Here is a 20,266-nt window from a genome sequence, read left to right as displayed (position 1 = left end):
TATCTTCAAACTGCACTATGTAGACTAAAGTATGCTGACTCTGCTGCAATGCCTGCTGTATATGGGCATTAGGCGGAACATATGAGCCTTCCAACATGATGTGCTTTCTTCTTAATAGCAACGCTGTGGATGGTAAATGGAAAATAAATTTATGGGGGGAGGAAATCACCAGTTTAATGCACATCTTCAGCATGATAGCACATGGGAGCTTCCACAACTATTGCCCAGTAAACAGTCAGACTCCTTACACCATCATTGCATGGATGTTAGAGCCCTTAGCATGGACCTGGCTTTAAAGCCGGAACTCAGTAGGACTTTCAGATCACCTCAGTTAATTTGAGTCTCTCCAAAGCCAAATTCACACTGATCAATGAATGCGACTGAGCTACAAAATGCTTACACTTGCTAATGGGTTCAGATGACTGCTCAGGCATTTTACATAATTGAAATGCAAGCTGGAATAATAGGATAGTTAATGAGGAGTTAAAGGCATTAATTCCAGGGCTCTGATGATCTCCGATTAATTTGTGACATCACTCAACTCTCTCGATTGTGTTACCGTACCATACGTCACTGGTAACCATTCATTATTATCTCCTGCTACATAGTTCTCTGACACATTACACCTGTAGGAAGGCTATAATTTAGAGAGCGTAAAGATGTTAATTTCCCAAAATACTTTCATGTGATTAAACACTTTGCGTACTTTAGCACTGTAGGTTTTCTTCACTTCTCGTTGAGTTTACTCCTGATTTCTGCGGCTGAAATGGGATTTTTGAATGGACCCGGAGCAGTCGCTACCTTCAGGTTTCAAGCAGGCACTGCCACAAGATGCAGTTTGGGATCAGGAACCCCCTGAAGGGAGTCAAAGGTTATGGGGAGCGGGCAGAGAAGTGGAGTCGAGGCCAAGATCAGATCAGCCATGATCTTATTGAATGGCGGAGCAGGCTCGAGGGGCCGAATGGCCGACTCCTGCTCCTATTTCTTATGTTAAGTTTTACAAACTCTCGGGCCTACAAGCTGATGCAGAAAATGGCAGTGGAATATAGGGTTCGAAATCAATCACTGAGTTATCCACAAAGACTTGCAGCAACAGGCTCTGCAGGAGGTGGTGCTGCTGATTTAAGCCTATGGTTCCATGGAGGTTTTCTGGCCAATAGTGAAAGTTGGATACTACAGCAACTGTAGATTGACACTACAGTCTGTCCCAACTCGAGATTGTTATTGTGCCCAGTGGTACCTGTGTGTGTAACTCACCTCAAGTAACTGTGTCTCCACTTCATCGTGGACTAAATCGATGCCTATCCTCTTTTCACGATGGTATAAACATTCTTGAACCATCTGAAATAAGCAAAAAAGTAATTACTCAAAAAAAATGGTGTTATTCATGTTAAGCATCTGGAACATTTTATTTATGGGCTTATTTTAAACTTGTTGAAACAATGGACAATATTGTAAGAGATCAGTAGAGACTTTAAGACAGCTATTCTCGTAGAATGGAGATGGTAAACATGATGTCTGTAGTTTCACTGCTAACATCACTTTTATGCGGCCATTTGGAAGTGATCTGAGAACTGCACTATATATAAATACAAGTTCGTTCTTTCTTGAAAATCTATGATAACTGGGACTCAGGGTAAATCCAGTGTCTTTACATTGGTTTATGCATCACTGCTAGTTTAGAAACAGTATTCTGAATTTGTAACTTTAGTCCACGAGGGACACAAATGTATTTTTTAAATTTATTTAACCATGTTTCATTTATTTATGCATTCCACATATTTTTAGGAGGTTTTCATCAGCACCACAGAAGATCTAGTAATCTAGGTCTTAGCCGTGGCTCAGTGGTAGCACAGAAGGTTGTGCATTTAAGCCCTACTTCAGAGACGTCAGCACAAAATCTAGGCTGACACTCCAGTGCAGTACTGAGGGAGTGCTGTACTGTCAGAGGTGACATCCTTCGATTGAGATGTTAAACTGCCCTCTTAGGTGATGTAAAAGATTCCATAGCGTTATTTCAAAAGAGAGAAGGGAAGTTCTCCCCCAGTATCCTGGCCAATAGTTACCTCTTAAACAACATTACTAAAACAGATTATCTGGTCATTATCTCATTGCTGTTTGTGGGAGCTTGCTGTGCGCAAATTGGCTGCCGCGTTTCCTACATTGCAACAGTGACTACAATTCAAAAATACTTTATTGGCTATAAAGTACTTTGGGATGTCCTGGGGTCATGAAAGGCGCAATATAAATGCAAGTCTTTCTTTACATAATCAGTAAAATGTCTGTATGGTTGTCTCTACATATAAAAATGAAGGATTCCAAATTATTTTCTGATTAGTCCATGGTAACCACATAGTATTATTAGTTAGTTATCAAGGCGGATCGGAAAGTCACATCGAACAACAAACACAGGTGGCCATCAAACGTCCACACCAACTCAAAGTTTAAGTAAATGTGGAACGCTGCACTATTGCAGGTGGCCTCTTTCAGATTAAATGACAAATCAAGACCCTATCTGTCTGCTCAGATGGATTTTAAAGATTCCAAGCAATAACTCAAGCGTTCCTTGCATCTCATCTTTCTACTAGGCTCTTTACCGCCTTCCAGCCTTAACATTGAGTTTAATAACTTTAGACTTTAACCATCGGTCCCATTTTCTCTCAGACAGCAGGTGTTGGTAATGGAGGGTGGCTGCACCAGAGCCACTGGGCGTGCGGAGGAGGTATGGGCGGTAACCTGGAATGGGAATCCCCAACACAGCCAATGGGGTGGTCTGCACTCCTGGAATCCACCTGCCTTTCTTTCGACATATTCCAGGACCATGGGAGCAGGCTTAGAATTTTGCCTTTTTAGAGAAAAAAGGTTAGAACAAATTGAACTTAGTAAGACTACAAAAACTATAAAAATGTAAAAGGGGGAGAAATTTGGCTACTTTGCACCTCCCGTTAGCGTCTGCGGGTGGCAGTCACGGGGCGCTAAGGGGTTACCGACCGGGTGCGGCAAATTCACCGAAGCCCGCGAACTTACCTGCCGGTTTTGTGCTGGTGCTGACTTACCGCCTCGCTCTCTTGCGCCCCGAAGATCATATCCTCATCAGGTGTGCAGCACCCCATTTCCGCCCCAGATATATGATATTTGGTCCCGCCCCCTGCAGCGTCGGCGGGCGTCAACAAAGGCAGCTGCAGGAGGCGTCGTCACCTCGGCTGGCCACTTGGGGAGCGATATTTAAAGGCAGCGGTGGTCAGGTAGGGCAAACTATTACTTGCACCAGTTTGGTGGCTTCCGATTGCCTTTGATCGCTGATTACTGCGCAATTCCTCAGCCCTCCACTCTGAGTGCATGAGGCTGTTATGCACATAGCACAGATCGCGTGGCCCCAGGAGAAAGAGCATGGAGTGATTGAACCCATCATTGACTCTACTCTTTAAGTGAGAGAAGGAGCCTCTAAAGCCTGCAACACTACACTGAACATTGTTCAGCGCTCTGCCACTACCGCCCCTCTCACACGCATTAGCTCCAAGGGAAGTGATCGCGCTTGATTTAGCGCTCCACTTCCCTCTTGGGAGCGGTAAAGCTGTAGTTCCCGGGAGCAGCAAATCATTTTCGCCGACCGATACTTTAGTGATTATTCAAAAGTTATCGCCCCAAACAGGGCGCTATGCAGATTCTAGCCCTAAAAAAGGTAAAAATGGAGAGAATTGCAAAAGTGAAGACAAAGAGAACAGAAAGAATACATAAAATGCTTATTTAGTTTAATGCAAATATTACAGAAATAAAGCTACTCTGCAATAAAAATAGCTTTATTACTGTTAATTTTGTGTGTTTCAGAATCAGTAGGAGTTGATTTGTTTCAAAAAGCAGTTAGCATGAGAAAACTCATTTTCCTGGAACTGCAGTCTTTGAGTTAATTAGTATATTCATGACTACTTAATAAACTTGGCCGAGCTCAATGGCTAGTTTTGTCCTTTGCATGTTGTTGGAGTAGGCATTGTTATATTTTCTGTGTTTATCTATTTTCTATTTGTTTTTGGAAGTTTTAACCAAAATATTCATTGCAAAAAAGTATTTTTCCTCTGGGCTAACCTCTGTTGTTTAGCATACGGATAAGACATAAAAACAGCTTGCTCAGACACCAGCACACCCCTCCTATTCAATATTACAAACAAAAATGCTTTCTATATAGAGATACTAATAGTTTTCATTATATAATATATATATATATATATTTATATATATAAATAAAATAGTCAGATATACCAAATGACTAATCATCCATCCTCACATCATTATTCAACCCTAGCCTACTGCCCTCCCTTGGCCCAGAAGCACAGGAACCAGTGTCCCATGGAATATTTGATCATATCAGTCTATACTTATATCCAAAACCTTCAATCTCATTTGCTACCAGATATCTACCCACTTTTTTGTTTTGTTGAAAGTGTTAATCAATACAGCATCAACTACCAGAACTGGTCAGTCGCAGCTCAGGTGGTAGCACCCTCGCCTCCGAGTCAGAAAGTTGTGGATTCATAATCCCACTCCAGAGACTTGACCAAAACAAAAAATCTAGATTGACACTCCAGTGCAGTGCTGAAAGAGTGCTGGACTGTCAGAGGTGCTGTCTTTCGGATGAGACGTTAAACCAAATCTCTGTCTGCTCTCTCAGGTGGACGTAAAATATCCCATGACACTATTTCAAAGAAGAGCACGGAGTTATCCCCAGTCCTGGCCAACATTTATACCTCAATCAACATCACTGAAACAGATTATCTGGTCATTATCACATTGCTGTTTGTAGGAGCTTGCTGTGCGCAAATTGGCTGCCTCGTTTCCTACATTACAACAGTGACTACACGTCAAAAAATGGGATGTCCAGTGGCCGTGAAAGACGCTATATAAATGCAAGTCTTTCATTCTTTTTTTAGGAGCATGTTCAACATATGCATCACTTTGGGCAGAAAGTTAGATTTATTTTAGGTTTGTTCACTTTGACTCGGTGTCCTCCAACTGCATGCTCACAGTCTAGTTCAAATAGGCCATTTACATCTACATTATCCCGCCTCAGCATTTTAAGGGACCGAGACATGTTTCCCTTCATTATTCTTTTCTCCAATGCCAAATTCAGCTTTTTTTCCTCAAATTAGAATCCTGCCTCCCAGAATCATCATTTCTTTTTTCTTTCAATCCTCTTCAATATTGGGTACCTAAAAATGTATACAATATTGCAAATGTGGCCTAATCAGCAATATATACACTACAATTACTTGTTTCAATTTATACACAAGATCCATTCCAGTATTTGATTAGCTTGATAACAGCTGCACAATGATCTGACATTTTCAGTAAATTATCACAATCAAATTGTACTTTTCCACTTTTGTCAATGGACTCCATCACCTGGTTCACATTAAATGTTCCACATTCCAACATGAATTATATTCTTACATTTCAGTCATAGGCGGTCCCTCGAAACGAGGATGACTTGCTTGAACGCCAAAAAATGATGAGTTCACAGATGCTTCAAATGAAGGACCCGAACTACATCCTCGAAGGCGGAAGATGCCTGTGCGTGGATTTTTTTTTTTTAAAAACGTGTGGTGGCCGTTGCACACCAGCCACCACACGGGCTTGACAGAGCTAGATCTTGGTCCAGTGGCAAGGATTACCCAAGACGACTGGAGACCAGCTCTGCTGCACGGACCTACTGCGCATACATATCAGTGTGGGCTGGCCCGTGTTGCCCCTGGCCCCGAACTCACGCCTTCCCTGGGCTCCGATCACATCCCTCCAGTCTCTCGCCGCTCCTGCTGTATCTGCTCACCGACCTGAACCTTGATGACGTCACTCTTCACTGCCGTCGCCCTCCTGCACCAGCTTGCGCTGCTCCCTGGAGTAGTATGCCTCCACACTGCTCTCGAGGCCGTCGCACCTCCGCTCCTTTTATGGCCCCGACCTGCCGCTGGTGTGCTCATGCAGGTCTTACATTTATCTACCTTACAGATGCTTTAGCCCATCTTTCTCGGAATGCTATTTATCTCCCTTATTTTTGCCCATCTCCATCCATGCCTCATCCCATTCTCCCTCGTTCGTGCTTTTGTTACCTCCACACTTAACTATTCCAATGCTCTCCTGGCCGGCCTCCCTTCTTCCATAAACTTGAACTCATCCAAAACTCTGCTACCCATATCCTAACTCACACTAAATCCATTTCACCCAACTCCCCTGTGCTCACTGACCTACATTGACTCGCGAATGCCGTGACTTTAAAATTTTCATCGTCGTGTTCAAATCACACTATGGCCTCGCCCCTCCCTATCTCTAACCTCCTCCAGTTCCTCCGATTCTAACCTCTTGTGCATCCTCGACTTCCAGAATTTGTTCTGACTAGTGACGTTACAACATCTGGACTATGATTCCAGGTTTATCTCTTACTCTTTTTTTGAATACTGGTATATTTTTGATTTTGCTGGAGTGATTATTGGGCTGCCTCCAGGAGTTGGCCAGGGTGTAGAAGCATGGTTGCAGAGTCAGAGCATGAGAAAGTAAGAGGTAGGGGTGGGGCGGTTCCCAAAATCTGGGTCAGTTCAGAAGAGGAGAGGTTGCAGAGTTGGGTCAGGCTACGAGAAGGGTGGCTGCACAATTGTATTGCACTGAGGGCGGGAATTCCAAAAGGGTCCAATTGTCTCAGGCTGGGGTGGTTATGTGTGGCGTGGTGTTACAAACTTTGAGTTTGTTTGCCAGAATATTCAACTGCAACTAAACAAAATTGGAAGAGGGGAGTGCAAGCTCTAGTAGTGTCAGTTAGCCAGTGCACTCATCACCAGCAGAGTCTGAGCGTCAAACTTTCATGGGCATCTTCTTTCATATGGTTCTAGGACTCAATCTGAATCATGTGATGGATAGTACCACATTGTTAGCATGGGCCATTCCGAAAGCAAGTAGGGGGTCTACATTCAGGCAATATATAGATAGAAAGAAATGTTGAACCCCAGTATACAGGTTTAGTATAGAGAGCTCATAAAATTATTTACCAGAGTCTCAACCATCTCCTCCCTCATTTCCGAGGGGATTCCATGACATATCCCAGCTCATTGAGATATATTGCAGATATTTCTTTCTTTGAGTTTCTTAATCACATATGCTTTACTGATGTTAAATACTCCTCGGGTAAAATTGAGTCTAAAATCTGGCTAATAAAGATTGATGTGAAGAATCAATTCAACCTTTCTGGTGCTGTGGATCACCCTCCTCTTCCCTCAACCTTGGTTTAAAGTCGTGGGGCCGAGTCTTTTTTTCTATGTTGTTTATATTTTTAACCCAAAAATAAAAAAGAGGGAAAGTTCTAATCTACTGAAAATAGATGATCATCTCACCTTTAACTAGAAGATTTTGGGGTAATGCTTGCAAAGTTTTTTTAATTATGTACAATCTTTGTTCCAATGTTCAATTGTTGGAATTTTAGAAACTTTGGGTATAATTTTTTTCTGGACTACAAAACATTTTTCATAGAATCCTGCAGCATAGAAGGAGGCCATTCAGTCCATCGGCTCTTTACCAGAATAACTGAATATCTCTTAAAATTCTAGTAAATCTCCTCTGTACCCTCTTCAAAGCTTTGACATCCATCCTAATGTGTAGCGCCCAGAATTGGACACAATCGCTGGAATTTCCACACTGCAGAGAGTGCGGGTTTGCGAGTGGGTTGGCAACCAGTCTTCATCCTGCCGACTTTCGCCTTTAACTGGGGCGCGTTTCTCAGCAGGCTAGGGACCTGCTCGGGAGAGGCGGGCGACCTCATTGAAGTACATACCATCTTGTTGAGGAACCCTTAAAAGGCGGGATACAGCTTCTAATGGGATTCCTGAAGCTCACCTTTGAAGGCAAGATAAGAGGTCAGTTGCCATTGTGTTATTTCATTAAGTGACAGCTGGAAAAATCACATAAGTACACACAGCTCAAACCTGCTTTCTTGCCTTAAGGAAAGGCTCTTGCCGACATCATTTTGTGCAGAGATTTTGCTTTCAAGAGTTTGCAGGTGATTTCTGCAACCTCAGAAGTCACTCACTACATTGGAGGATTGTGCTTCTGATCTCCACTTTACCTCGCATCTATCAGATCAGTCACTTATGCTTTCTCACCTTGGACCTCAGATTCAGACCAAGGTGAGCCACAGCACCAGCCTTCTCCTCACCGATCTGATACTCCACAGGAGGGGCTACAGGGTATACAGGCAGAGGATGAGCTTCCTGGACATGACTGAACAGCAGAGCTTCAGCAGGCTCAGGCTATCACGCCAGGTCGTGGCAGACATTTGTAGCTTGCTGGAAGAAGACCTGCTGCCAAAAGGACACGCCTTACCAGTGGCTATTAAGATAACCACTGACCGCACTTCTTCACCTCAGGCTCCTTCCCGGGATCGGCAGCAGACATTTGCAGGATTTCATAGTCGGCTGCCCACAGATGACCGATGCCATATTTCACAAGTCAGCCAATTATATCAACTTTGCCACTGATGAAGCCAGTGTTACTGAGCGGGCACTAGGCTTTGTGGCTCTGGCTGGCTTCCCACGGGTGCAGGGCGTCATCGACTGCACACGTGGCCATCAAAGTACCCCCAGATCACCCAGGAGTGTTTGTGAACCGGAAGGGCTTCCATTCCCTCTTTGTGCAGCTCATCTGCAATTACAAAAAGTGTGTGTGTGTGTGCGCGTGTGTGCACCAGATTCCAGCTGTGATGACTCTTTCGTCCTGCGCCAGTCCATCCTCCCTCAGCTCTTCGCACCTCCGAACATTTACCAGCTGCCTGCTTGGAGACAAGGGCTGCCCACTGAAGATGTGGCCCATGACACCCTTGAGGAGGTCAAGCAATGAGGCCGAGGAGCACGATAATGAAAGCCACAAGATGACCAGATGTGTCATAGAGCCAGCAATAGGCATGCGGACATTGTACCTTGACAGATTTGGAGGAGCCCTTCAGTATGCACCAGGGTCCCCAGAATGATCGCCATATGCTACGCGCTGCACAACATAGCGCAGCAGCGAGGATTGGAGCTGCAGGAGGAGCAAGGCGCAGAGCACACAGCCTCTTTGCAGTAGGAGGCGGACTAGGTGGAACACGAGGAGGAACCAGAGGTGGAGATGGCACCAGCGGCAAACATTGCTGCCTGGGAGGCCCGGGATGGTCTCATAATGGCAGCATTTAGTTAAGTTGCACTAGTGCACCCATCTGGCTCCCAGATGCTAAACCAACATTCCCCCACCCCCAAACAAAGCAGTCCTAAAATAACCAAACTATTCCTGTCACACACATCCATTACTCGAAGTTAAGTAATGTCTCACCATTCACTCCAAGTGACAAGGCCACTTCCCCAGGTAGCAGGCAAAAATGGACACGGTGGGAAAGTGGTGCAAAGAAATAAAGTTGAGAGTCATAAATAGAACTAAAACTTAACACTAACATTTTGACATCTTCAGTGCCATACGCTTGTGCATCTACGATAGTGTTATTTTTCTTTTCCGAGTGCTTCTACGAGGTGCTACCCCCTGTGGCTTCAGCAGAGGTAAAGGCAGGCTGCTCACTTTCCTGCTGTGACTGCTTACTTTTGGCGGACGTCCTCTGGGTTTTGGAGCCTGTGAGGGCCCCACCAAGGACTGCTCCTCCTGCACCTGTGCGTGCAGGGTTAGACTCGATCATCAGGATCCGAGGCAGCATGTGGAGCTCTGACTGAGGGGGAGGCAACGGGGGTGGGAGGGGGGGTCGGAAGCATTTTTTGAGAGGAGCCCCCACTTCCATGTGCCCCCTCATCATCATCCCTCTCATGGGCCATCTGCACTTCCCTGCTAGCAAGGAGCTGGAGCGCACTTTGTCGCACATCAGTGGAGCGATGAACGCCCAAGTCTACATTGGTATCTCTTCTGGAAACGAGTTAAGTAAGAATCTGCAAGCTATTGCTCACAGCAAGCATGCTCTCCTTTGACTGGCACATTAACTGCTCCATACAGGTGGCCATCCTTTCCATGGAAGAGCACATCGTCACCATTGCCTATGATATGGTGCTGCTCATGTTGGAGATGGACTCCTCCATTCTCTATACAATCATGCACATTGTGGGTGGAAAGGCTGCCAGAGCCTTGATCATTTGTTGCTACTCCTCCAAGATCAACCTCTTTGTCAATGGTCCTCGAGGTTCAACATCTGCATCCAGCTGAGCAGAGCTTGGAGCGCCCTGTGCCCTGCGGTGAAGAGTCTCCACTGCCGTCACTGTCTCCACCATCTGCTCTTGCTCACTTGTGATGTTTGTGTCACCAGATGACAACACTACTCGCAGGACCCATGACGTGCACGTATCTGCGCTGGTGCTGGGTGCGCATGGGTCTGCATCCTCTCAAGAGTCATCTTCCTCTTCCGACTGGACAGTGGGGGGCACTTGATGGCCCTGTGGGAGAGTAAAGACATGAATTAGAACTCTTTTGATAAGAATGTGTAACGTTACCATTATAACATTTTTCACTGGCTGCTGACATCAGTCACCATGAGTGACTGCCGTATGCCATGTGAGATATTTAATTCTGTCGCCAGGTTACTGGGAGGTCCCCCTCTCTCCGTCTCCCACCGCCAGCTGCTCTACCACTCCACTTAACTGCAGCACCTCCTCCTCTGCTGGCATCAAAGTCGTGTATTTGGAGGGCCACCTCCAGTTCTTTGTCTCGGTTGGTTCTGCGCTCACTTCTCCTGCATGGAGGGAAAGAAGAGAACTTTGAGATGGAATGAGTATAAGGGAGTGGCATGAGGAAGTGGCGTGACATTGCCAAATGTGGTGTTACTTGATATGATTGCATTAGGCTGAGGGTGAGTGTCAGTGGTGGTGAGTCAGATGGGATGTGAATAGGTGCACACAGTGAGGGATGGGTGCACCTGTAAGGTAGGTTGGTGTGAGGAGTGATGTGCAGGAGTAGGCTTGCGAAGGCAGAGTGATGGGGTGGGGTAACATAAACATTAGGATGTAGCTGAAAGTGGCATTGTACTCACCTCACTAGTGCCTGACATATCTTCCTTTTTCCTCGAGAGGATTCCCCTCCGCCGTGGTTAATATGGCCTTCGACCGTGTCTGTTCTATTTCTCACACCTCTGCTCTTATCCCTTCCCCTCCCTCTCAGAACCATGACAAGGTTCCCCTTGTCCTCACCTTTCACCCCAACAGTCACCATGTTCAACGGATCATCCTCCGCTATTTCCGCCACCACCAGCGTGATCCCACCACAAATCATATCTTCCCCTCCCCTCCCCTCCCAGCATTCCGAAAGGATGCTCCCTCCGCGACACCCTGGTCCATTCCGCAGTCACCCACCCTCCCCCCTTCCCACGGCACCTTTCCGTGCAAGCACAGGAGATGCAACACCTGCCCTTTTACCTCCTCCCTTCCCACTGTCCAGGGCCCCAAATACTCCTTCCAGGTGAAACAGCGATTTACTTGTACTTCTTTCAAGTTAGTATACTGTAATCGCCGCTCACGATATGGTCTCCTCTACATTGCGGAGACCAAGCGTAGATTGGGTGACCGCTTTGTGGAGCACCTCCATTCAGTCTGCAAGTGCGACCGAGCTTCCGATCGCCTGTCACTTTAATACTCCACTCCACTCCACTCTCGGTCTCCTACACTGTTCCAACAAAGCTCAACGTAAGCTCGAGGAACAGCACCTCATCTTTCGTTTAAGCACTTTACAGTCTTCTGGACTCAACATCGATTTCAAAAATTTCAGAACGTAACTGCTGCCAATCTTTGATCTAATTCAAAGTGATAAAAAATTCATGATGGCGATCTGCTACACGGCTCCCCCACACCCCAAAGTTCCGGCCAATACTCCAGTTGAGGCCTAACCAGTGATTTATAAAAGTTTAGTATAATTTCCTTGCTTTTGCTCTATGGGGTAATTTAAACCCCCAAGGACGGGTGGGTTGGGGGTGGGTGGGAGGTTTAAAAAAAATTTTTTCAATCTTAAACCTAACCCCAACCAGCCCACTTTAAAAGGAGCCTGCGTATCTCCATTTTAACAAGATTTTTATTTTTAACCCATGTGGCGGGTTTTCCAGCAGGTAAAAGGGGGAAAGGCCGGATCCATGAGGCAAGGGCATTTACAGCACTGCCTGTGTGCCAGGAGGAGCTGGAATGTTTCCTCCAAGCCCAACAAGCAAACCTCTTTCAACAGCCAGTGATCAGCCGACCCCCAGCCCCACAATTTGCGACTCCCCCTGCGATCTCCGACTCCCCCCCACCATTCACCACTACTCTCTGACTGAGAGACAGAAAACAATTTTGTATTCATGCTGCCACCAGCTTTTACCCCATGGGCTTCGATTTTGTTAACAAATCTATTATTTGACACTTTATCAAATGCCTTTTAAAAGTCCATATACACAAGATCAACTGCACTACATTCATCAACCCTCTCCGTTATTTCATCAAAGAACTCAATCACATTTGTCAGATACAATTTACCTTTAACAAATCCATGTTGGCTGTCATTTATTAACTATTTGAATTGATTTTGTCCCAGATAATGTTCTCTAGAAGTTGCCCCACCGCCGGCATTAGACTGACTAGCCTGCAGTTACCGTGGTAATTCCTCTTCCCTTTTTAGCACAGGGGTGTAACATTTGCAACCCTTCAGTCCTCTGCCACCTCTTCCATATCCAATGCGGATTGAAAGATTGTGGCCAGAACCTCCGCTATTTCCATCTTTACTTCCTTCAGCAACCTCGGATGCATCCCATCTGGACGGGATGGCTTTTCTACTTTGAGCGCTGCCAACCATTTAAGTACCTCCTGTTTTTATACTATCCAATTTCTCTACCCTCTCCTCCTTTACTGTGACATTGGCAGCAGTCTCTTCTGTGAAGACAGATGAAAAGTACTCATTTAGTACTTCAGCCATGCCCTCTGCCTTCACAAGATTTCCTTTTTGCTCCCTCATCAACCCCATCTTTCCATATAACTATTTATTACTCCTTATATGTTTATAAAATACTTTGTTTCATTTTATATTACCCACTAATCTTTTCTCATACTTTGTCATTGTCCCTCTTATTTCCTTTTTTTAGTCTCTGAACTTTCTGAATTCTGCTGGATTCTCTACTGTATTATGATCCCAACAGTTATCATAAGCCTCCTTTTAATCTCAATTTCTCTAGTCATCCAAGGAGCTCTAGCTTTGATTGCCTTCTTCCTCTCCCCTCTCCCCCCGATAGGAATGTGTTTAGTCTGTACCCAAACACTTTTCTCCTTGAAGGCCTCCCATTACCCATTTATTATTTTACCTGCCAATCTTTTTGTTTCCAATCTACCTGGGCCAGATCTCTTTTCAACTTCACTGAAATTAGCTCTCTTCCCTATCTTTTGATTGTTCCTTGTTCCTTTCTGTAACTGTTCCAAGTGATATTTTGATTACTGTTTCCCAAATGCTCTCCCACTAAAATATGCTCCACTTGCCCCACTTCATGCTCCAGATTTTTTAGTTTATCTTTTTTTCAAATAAATAAAATGTTATTCATTGTCTGTACAGTGTTCACTCTGATAAATAATCAAATTAACTTGACAGCTGAATAACATCCTTTTTCGTGACCGAGGGAAAAGTCATGTGTATCCTACGCAAGAGAAACTTAAAAAGGGACAGTGTGCATTGGATATTCCTGTGGTATTATTCCATTTGCTATACCTTTAAGTTTGATAGGTCATGATCCTTCATTCAAACAATAATGAAGTCTATGCTTAAAGTTTATGAACATACATAACTTCATAAATATGTATATGAAAAAAGGTGAAACCTATTCTTCCCCACTAAAGGCATATAAAAATGTGCATATCAAAAAACCCTCCGATTGTTCATATTTTAGTTCATTATTCAATAAGTAAAATAATCATGTTATTTACAGAATAATGAGCAGCTGGGAAACCATGAGTCAGTGATAATTCAATAGGGTTCAGAGTGCATCTTCAACTGGAAAACAAAACTCAAGCAGTTCAAATCAAAGTGTAAAGCTGGAAATTAGACCTTGTAATAACCCCAAGCTACATTTTTTTTAAAGTTAATATATGCTGGTGCAAAACCAGGCTTAAAACTGTCCTACAAAATTAATTGTATTTTATTTTGAAAATCTAGTCTTGGGATCAGTCCTCTGCCAAAAATGGGTATCAGTGGTTGTGTGCTGCATGCTATTGGTATGCAATAATACATTTGCTGCACACTTATCAAGAAACAATCTGGTCCTCTCTCTCTGACCTGTAGGTGTGCATCTGTCTCTTCCAGTGCTTTCTCCACTCGTCTCTTAACTTGACTGAGAGCATGAGTCTCCATGATCATTTGGTCAAGCTCATGATCGAGCTCGGATTTCCAGAAGCTGATGTCCTCCACCCTCTCTCCGATGTTGACGCTGGTGTCACTCTGTATTTTCCTGGTCAGCTGAGCCTTGTCCTGGATAAGTCTCGAGGTGTCCTCCCTGAGCTTCTCGGCATTGTGCCTGGAACAATTGGATTGCTTGTAGTTGTTGTGGGCTGCCTCTACCCATTCACCGGGGGTGTATCTGTTGAACAGGGCTATACGATTCGAAGTTGCTGGGGAGCACGGATCCATCGAAGGGCATGGATCGATCACGGAGCACGGATTCACCACGGGGCAGTTTACTGGTCGTGGAGTGATTGCTGGACATGAATGCATCACGGGGTACGAAGGCACGGGGCAGTTAATGATGGGACCCGCACTCACTGTGGAGCACGAGGTCATTGGCGGGTACGATGTCATCACAGGGTACTGCCTCCCACATAAATTCCTACTATAAGGTCCAAGGGTGGTGTTGACGCCTGCAACCTTGTAATACGTGCCCGGTCTCCATGGCAAGTTGACACTACTGCACCTCGTTTCCACATCTGCTGTACAACATCTGCCATACATGGTGGCTACAGTTCCTATAAAATAAATGGTATACTATTAGATTGGGGACTGTGACAAAATAGCTGTTTCTGCAGATCAAAGACAAACTCAGGCAACTAAGCCTGGATTTTTTTTTAAAAAGAGAGAAAATACTATCAACGTCAAACTACAAAACGCTATGCACTATCTGGCCAACCCAACTAAAGGTTAGTGCCACAGGTCTTGACCAAATCTAATTATAGTAATGACATAATATGGTTATCATAAAACTTTCTTACGACGCATTATGACATACGTAACATCATAACGCCGGCTATTAAAAAGCAGCTCAACATGAAGCTCTCTAAACGCACACACATTACTGACATCATTCTTGCAATTAACCGAGATCCATCATTTAAAACGGCGCTAGGGTCTGGTCCTATCGGACGCCTGAAGTGAACTGTACCTAACGCAGGTGTTTTTTTTAATTTAAATTATTATTACATTACAAACATAACGGGGGCGTCGATGCCTCATAGCCAACCACTTCCGAGTTAACGGGCTCATTATAACCCCATGAGCTCACGCGTAGAAGTAAACGGGAGCGTTGCTGCATCTTTTTTTGGTTACACAATCCCGGTTCCATCCCAGAGCTGGGCTGCTGCCTGTGCCGGTGCGCTGCAGCGTGCATCTGTCTGCTCCGCGCAAGATGTGCTCTGGATCACGGGATCAGGCGGTTGCCAGGGACGCCGCCACATCCCGGACCTTAGCAACGGAGTCAGCTGCTGGCGCAAAGGTTGGGAGGGGGAAGAGGTGGTGGGTGGTGGAGGAGGAGCAATGCCAAGCCACCGAGCTCCCAGCAAGCTAAAAGCAGCCTTTCCAATATTGCCTACTTGAGTCAGGGGTCCATCTTGCTCCTCCATGTTGACGCCTGCTGTGGTGCTTGCAGCCTATGAGAGATGACTTGATTCTAATCAGATGATTGATGCAAGGTGGGGGTAAGTGCACGTCATCCGTTGCACTCAGCCACACATTGAAACCCCCATCTTAAATCTTCAAGCTTGTGTTTTTTTTAAAAAGGGGTGCTATTAGTTCAACAGGCACGTATCAGATCCTGAAGCAATGCTCACTTCTCTCCCAAGACTCTTGTATTTTATTTAATTTTGACCCACTCCCACACTATAAGCTGGGGAAAACACACACAAAAAAAGCAACCACTTTTTCAGCCTGCCATGCTTCTGTATTTGTCTCTTGCTTCCACCCCAGCTCAATCTGCCTGTCATCCCTCTCTTCCTCAGCCTGCTTTTGTGAGTGTCTGCTGCTCTCACAGTGCAATTCAGAGTTCAATTAAAGAGGTGACCCTATCCCAGACTCCCTTGTAATGTGAAACTGCTCTATTCGCTTATAAGGAAGAGAGCCACTATTGAGGTAATCTACTCAGTCGCCTCTATTTACCCTGGGAGGACTGAAGGCAATAAAGGTTGAATGCACGTTCTTATTAGACATGACAATAGGATACGAACCATAAAAATAAATGTGTTACAATATGCATGTGATGGTGCAGTGTAATAACACATTACACAAGTGGTGGTCAGTATCTGAGTTGTGGATAGAGCGGTTCTGTGTGCTTCGATACATATTTGAACTGGCTATGTGTCTACACAGATCTTCTAATTCACCTAATTTCCAAGGTGATTGTTCAGAATCATCTATCACCCATTAACCTCTCATCAAATGTCAACTTAAGATAAAAAGAAACCCACAATTACAATTATTTCATTGCAGTACTTAGTTTACTGGTCACTTTGTCAGACTAAAATAAAATTTGTAACATTATGCCAACCTTTAGTGCCAGTGGAGCTAAGAATACAAATTACATGGCCAAGGTGACCATTAACTGGTCCAGGCAGTGGGCGGTCAAGAGGGTCATTCAGCCCAACTGCCTGCCTCTCTTCCATGGTTACGTTCGAGCCAGGGTGTCCCTGGAGATGGAGTACGCGGTGTCCACCAGTACGCTTGCGGCCTTCCACGAGAGGTGGGCGCCCCAGAGGGTCTGGAGTGCATCATCACCCCCACCAAACAAATTTTAATTTGATTTAAGGCTATGTTTAAAAAGGCTATGTCTAAAGTTTAAAATTGTTAATTTGTGGGTTCTAGTGCTCTTGTCAAAAGGGGGCATTTGATTTAAGTAAAAAAAAATACAAATTACTGCTTGTTATTGTTCCTGATTATTAGCCATGCCCCTTCTCTTTTTCCCAATCACCTTTCAAATATCCAAACAATCGGGGACAACACTCCAAAGAGACTGATGGAACTGACATTTCAGAAACACGCCAATCACATCAGTACAGGTGTGAGACATAAAGGGTCAATTCATAATTGGCATCGCTCGCGGCCTTCCGCGAGAGGTGGGCACCGGAGGGACTGGAGTGCATCATCACGCCCGGCAACCAAATTTTAATTTGATTTTACGTTTTAAAGTTTAATTTGTTTTAATTGCCGGTGCTTTTAGTGTCCCCCTTCCCTTTTATAGGGGGCACTGGGGAAAATTGTGATTTTAGTGCCCAAAAAAAAACCAAAAAAAAAAAAAGAAAAACACAAAAAAAAAAGGGGGGAAAAAAAGGGCCTTGAAAATGTCTGGAGTGTCACCCAGGTCGGGTGGCACCGTTTATTGTTTTTATGTTTTCACAGGTGAACTCAAAAGAGTTTCATAATTGGCATGTAAGAAAGGTTGTGGAGGATGGGATTAGTTTGACCAACCAGGGCAGCCTTTGAGCTCAGAGGTTACAGTGCAAAGTTTTCATGCAATGAGAGAAAAGGGATTGATGCAGAACAAAGCCCCAGAAATACCTCAGATTGTATATTGGTCATCAAGAACCCAAAGCTTCTGGGTGCCAAAAATGCCTCCCCAAAGCCCAAGAAAATTTGGCTAACTTAATCCAAAGACAGTATCTTCAAACATTTGGCTGAGTCTTCACCACAGAAATCAAGAGCTCTTGGCTTATCCACTGATTATGTGTTCCCTTTGTGTTTCCAAGAAAGGATTTGGCTGATTGCACAAGTGCTAATTTGGACCGCTGTGTTTTGATATCATCCACAGACTAGGAAGAGAAAAGCACCGTGGAAGTAAACAGCAAGTTATATATTATAGTATAACCTTGGATGAAAACTTACTTCTGCAGACAAAACAATGAGAAAATATATTTAAAAAAATAAACAGTTTAATTTTTCTATATTTCTTCCTTGGTGTATTTTCATTAGTGCATATAGGAAATGTAAATGAAAAAGTAAATGAGTTAAATAAGAGAAAAATCTGATTTAAGCTACAGGAACATGTACTGACCAAATAACTTACTATTGTTCGTAGTCACAGTCTCAGAAGTGGAGATACTTCATGCCATGGCTGACAATGATATAATTACAATACTTGCTACAACTCAGTGCTGTGTAACCCAAGCAGCTAAGGCTGCTTTATGATGTTACTTTGTCATTATGATGTCATACACAATGGACATATTACTTTTTGTTAATTTTCCCAGGTATCCGTCCCACTTCTGACATTTAGTCAGATCAGCCATGATTTAATTAAATGGGGGAACAGGCCCGATAGGCTGAATGACCTGCTGCTGTTCCTATGTATTTCCTACAATGGAGAAATAGAAATAATCCACGAGGGTGTAACATAGGGGATAAAATTACTCCATGCAGTAGTACATGTGTCAAATGTGCGTTGGTGTGAGTTAATTTTTGCCCATGCTTGGGGGGAGGAGTGGAGTATGTCAATGCACGGACTTAACGCTCAATTATTTTTTCTTTGGCTTGTTAAATATCAGTTTAAGGGTTTTCCCATAAAATGACTCATGCTAAACAGATAAATCAGATATGACCCCTTGCTGGTATTTTAGCAGTGGAAGCAATGGAAAGGTGCATAAAGTGGCCTGAAACAAAAGGAATGGGGTGTGGGTCAGTGATGGTTTTGCTTGAGGGTTAAATATTGGCCAGGACATCATGGGAATTCCCTTGCTCTTCTTCAAATAGTGCGATGTAATCTTATATGTCCACTTGAACAGCAGACTTTGTTTAACATCTTGTCCCAAAAAATCTGTTAGTACTGTCTTTAAAGTGTCAGCAAATTACGTGTTGACGTCCTGCAATGAAGCTTCAGAGGTGAGATTGCTACCACTGGCACTGAGACAGCAGGAAATGACATGTTGTCCCATGTTCCAGGTCGTTCCCCATGGACAGCCCCCATCTTCACTTCCTTAAGTCCAAGGGTTGCAGATTTGAACATATATGGCAAATTACTGGTTTAACCCTTCAGCATCCTACCTGGCTGGACCACATGAAGCACTATCGGGCTCTATTCTCCTCGGCCAAAAGATTCACACCCCGGGATCATCTTAGATGCATAGATAACATCTGACTTCTCTTCTCCACTACCAACTGTTTCCTTCAAACCCTCTCTCCTGCGCTCTCCAGCCTCACATCCAACAAGTGCGAGGTGCTCATGAATTTCTTGACACTAAGATTGAGATAATCTGTTTAGATGCCTCTGCCACATCTATCCCTTCACCTTGCACACCAAGCCAAGCTTCCCTCAAGATTCCCTTCCCTAGCCCTGAACCCACATCTTTTTCTACTTTCTTGCCTATTTTCCCTCATGCCCTCTCTGAGCTCATCTTGTCCGTGAGACCCACCTCCTGTTCTCTCAACTCTATTCCCACAAAACTTCTCTTCCAAGCCCCAGTGCTAGCTGGCATTGTAAATGGATCCGTCTCCTCATGTACTATTCCCCTTCCTCTCAAATCTTCTTTGACCCACCCCTGGCCCTTCTGTCCTTATAAACTACACCCCATCTCCAATTTCCCTTTCCTCTCCAAAATCCTTGAACATGTTGTCACCTCCCAAAACTGTGTCCATCTTTTCCACAAATTCATGTCTGCTCCTGTCACAAGCACTAAAATAGATCTAATCAAAGTCAGTGACGTCCTATGTGACTGTGATCGTGGTGCATTATCCCTCCTCACCCTTCTTGACCTCTTTGAAGCCTTTGATATGGTCGACCACACCTACCTCCTCAAATACTTCTCCACTGTGCAGTTGAGTGGAATTGCCCTCTCCTGGTTCCACTCTTAGCTATTCAGTCATGGTCAGAGAATCTTCTGCAGTGGCTTCTCTTCTGATCCTGCACCATTACCACTGGGTTCCCCAAAGATTTATTCTTGACTGCTTTCTATTTCTCATTTACATGCTGCCCTCGTTGATATCATCCAAATACATGATATCAGCTTCCAGAGATATACTGATGACACCCATTCTACCTGACCGCCACCTCTCTCGACCCCTCCACTGCCTCTGT

At 44.4% G+C, this 20,266-nt stretch overlaps 1 protein-coding gene across 7 annotated transcripts in view; it reads right to left on the bottom strand.

The window, feature by feature from the left end:
* The window catches only part of LOC139281095 (tektin-3-like), a 153,166-nt gene that overhangs the window by 57,191 nt on the left and 75,709 nt on the right, over window positions 1-20,266 (bottom strand). For 2 of the 7 annotated variants that reach the window (XM_070901032.1, XM_070901035.1), the window contains exons 2-3: window positions 14,278-14,960; window positions 1,258-1,341 (exon numbers count right to left, since the gene is read on the bottom strand). In XM_070901032.1, coding sequence (XP_070757133.1) covers window positions 1,258-1,341; window positions 14,278-14,946 — 753 coding nt within the window. In that variant the 5' untranslated portion in view covers window positions 14,947-14,960. Of the gene's footprint in view, window positions 1-1,257; window positions 1,342-14,277; window positions 14,961-15,291; window positions 15,350-15,411; window positions 15,598-20,266 lie in introns of those variants that run through there. The other 5 variants (XM_070901030.1, XM_070901031.1, XM_070901029.1 and 2 more) reach the window with 5 other exon arrangements.

Source organism: Pristiophorus japonicus, chromosome 15, assembly GCF_044704955.1.
Source record: "Pristiophorus japonicus isolate sPriJap1 chromosome 15, sPriJap1.hap1, whole genome shotgun sequence".
In the NCBI taxonomy this organism is placed as follows: domain Eukaryota; kingdom Metazoa; phylum Chordata; class Chondrichthyes; family Pristiophoridae; genus Pristiophorus; species Pristiophorus japonicus.
The sequence above is the reverse complement of the archived record's forward strand: the minus strand, read 5'-3'. Positions and strand labels throughout refer to the sequence as shown.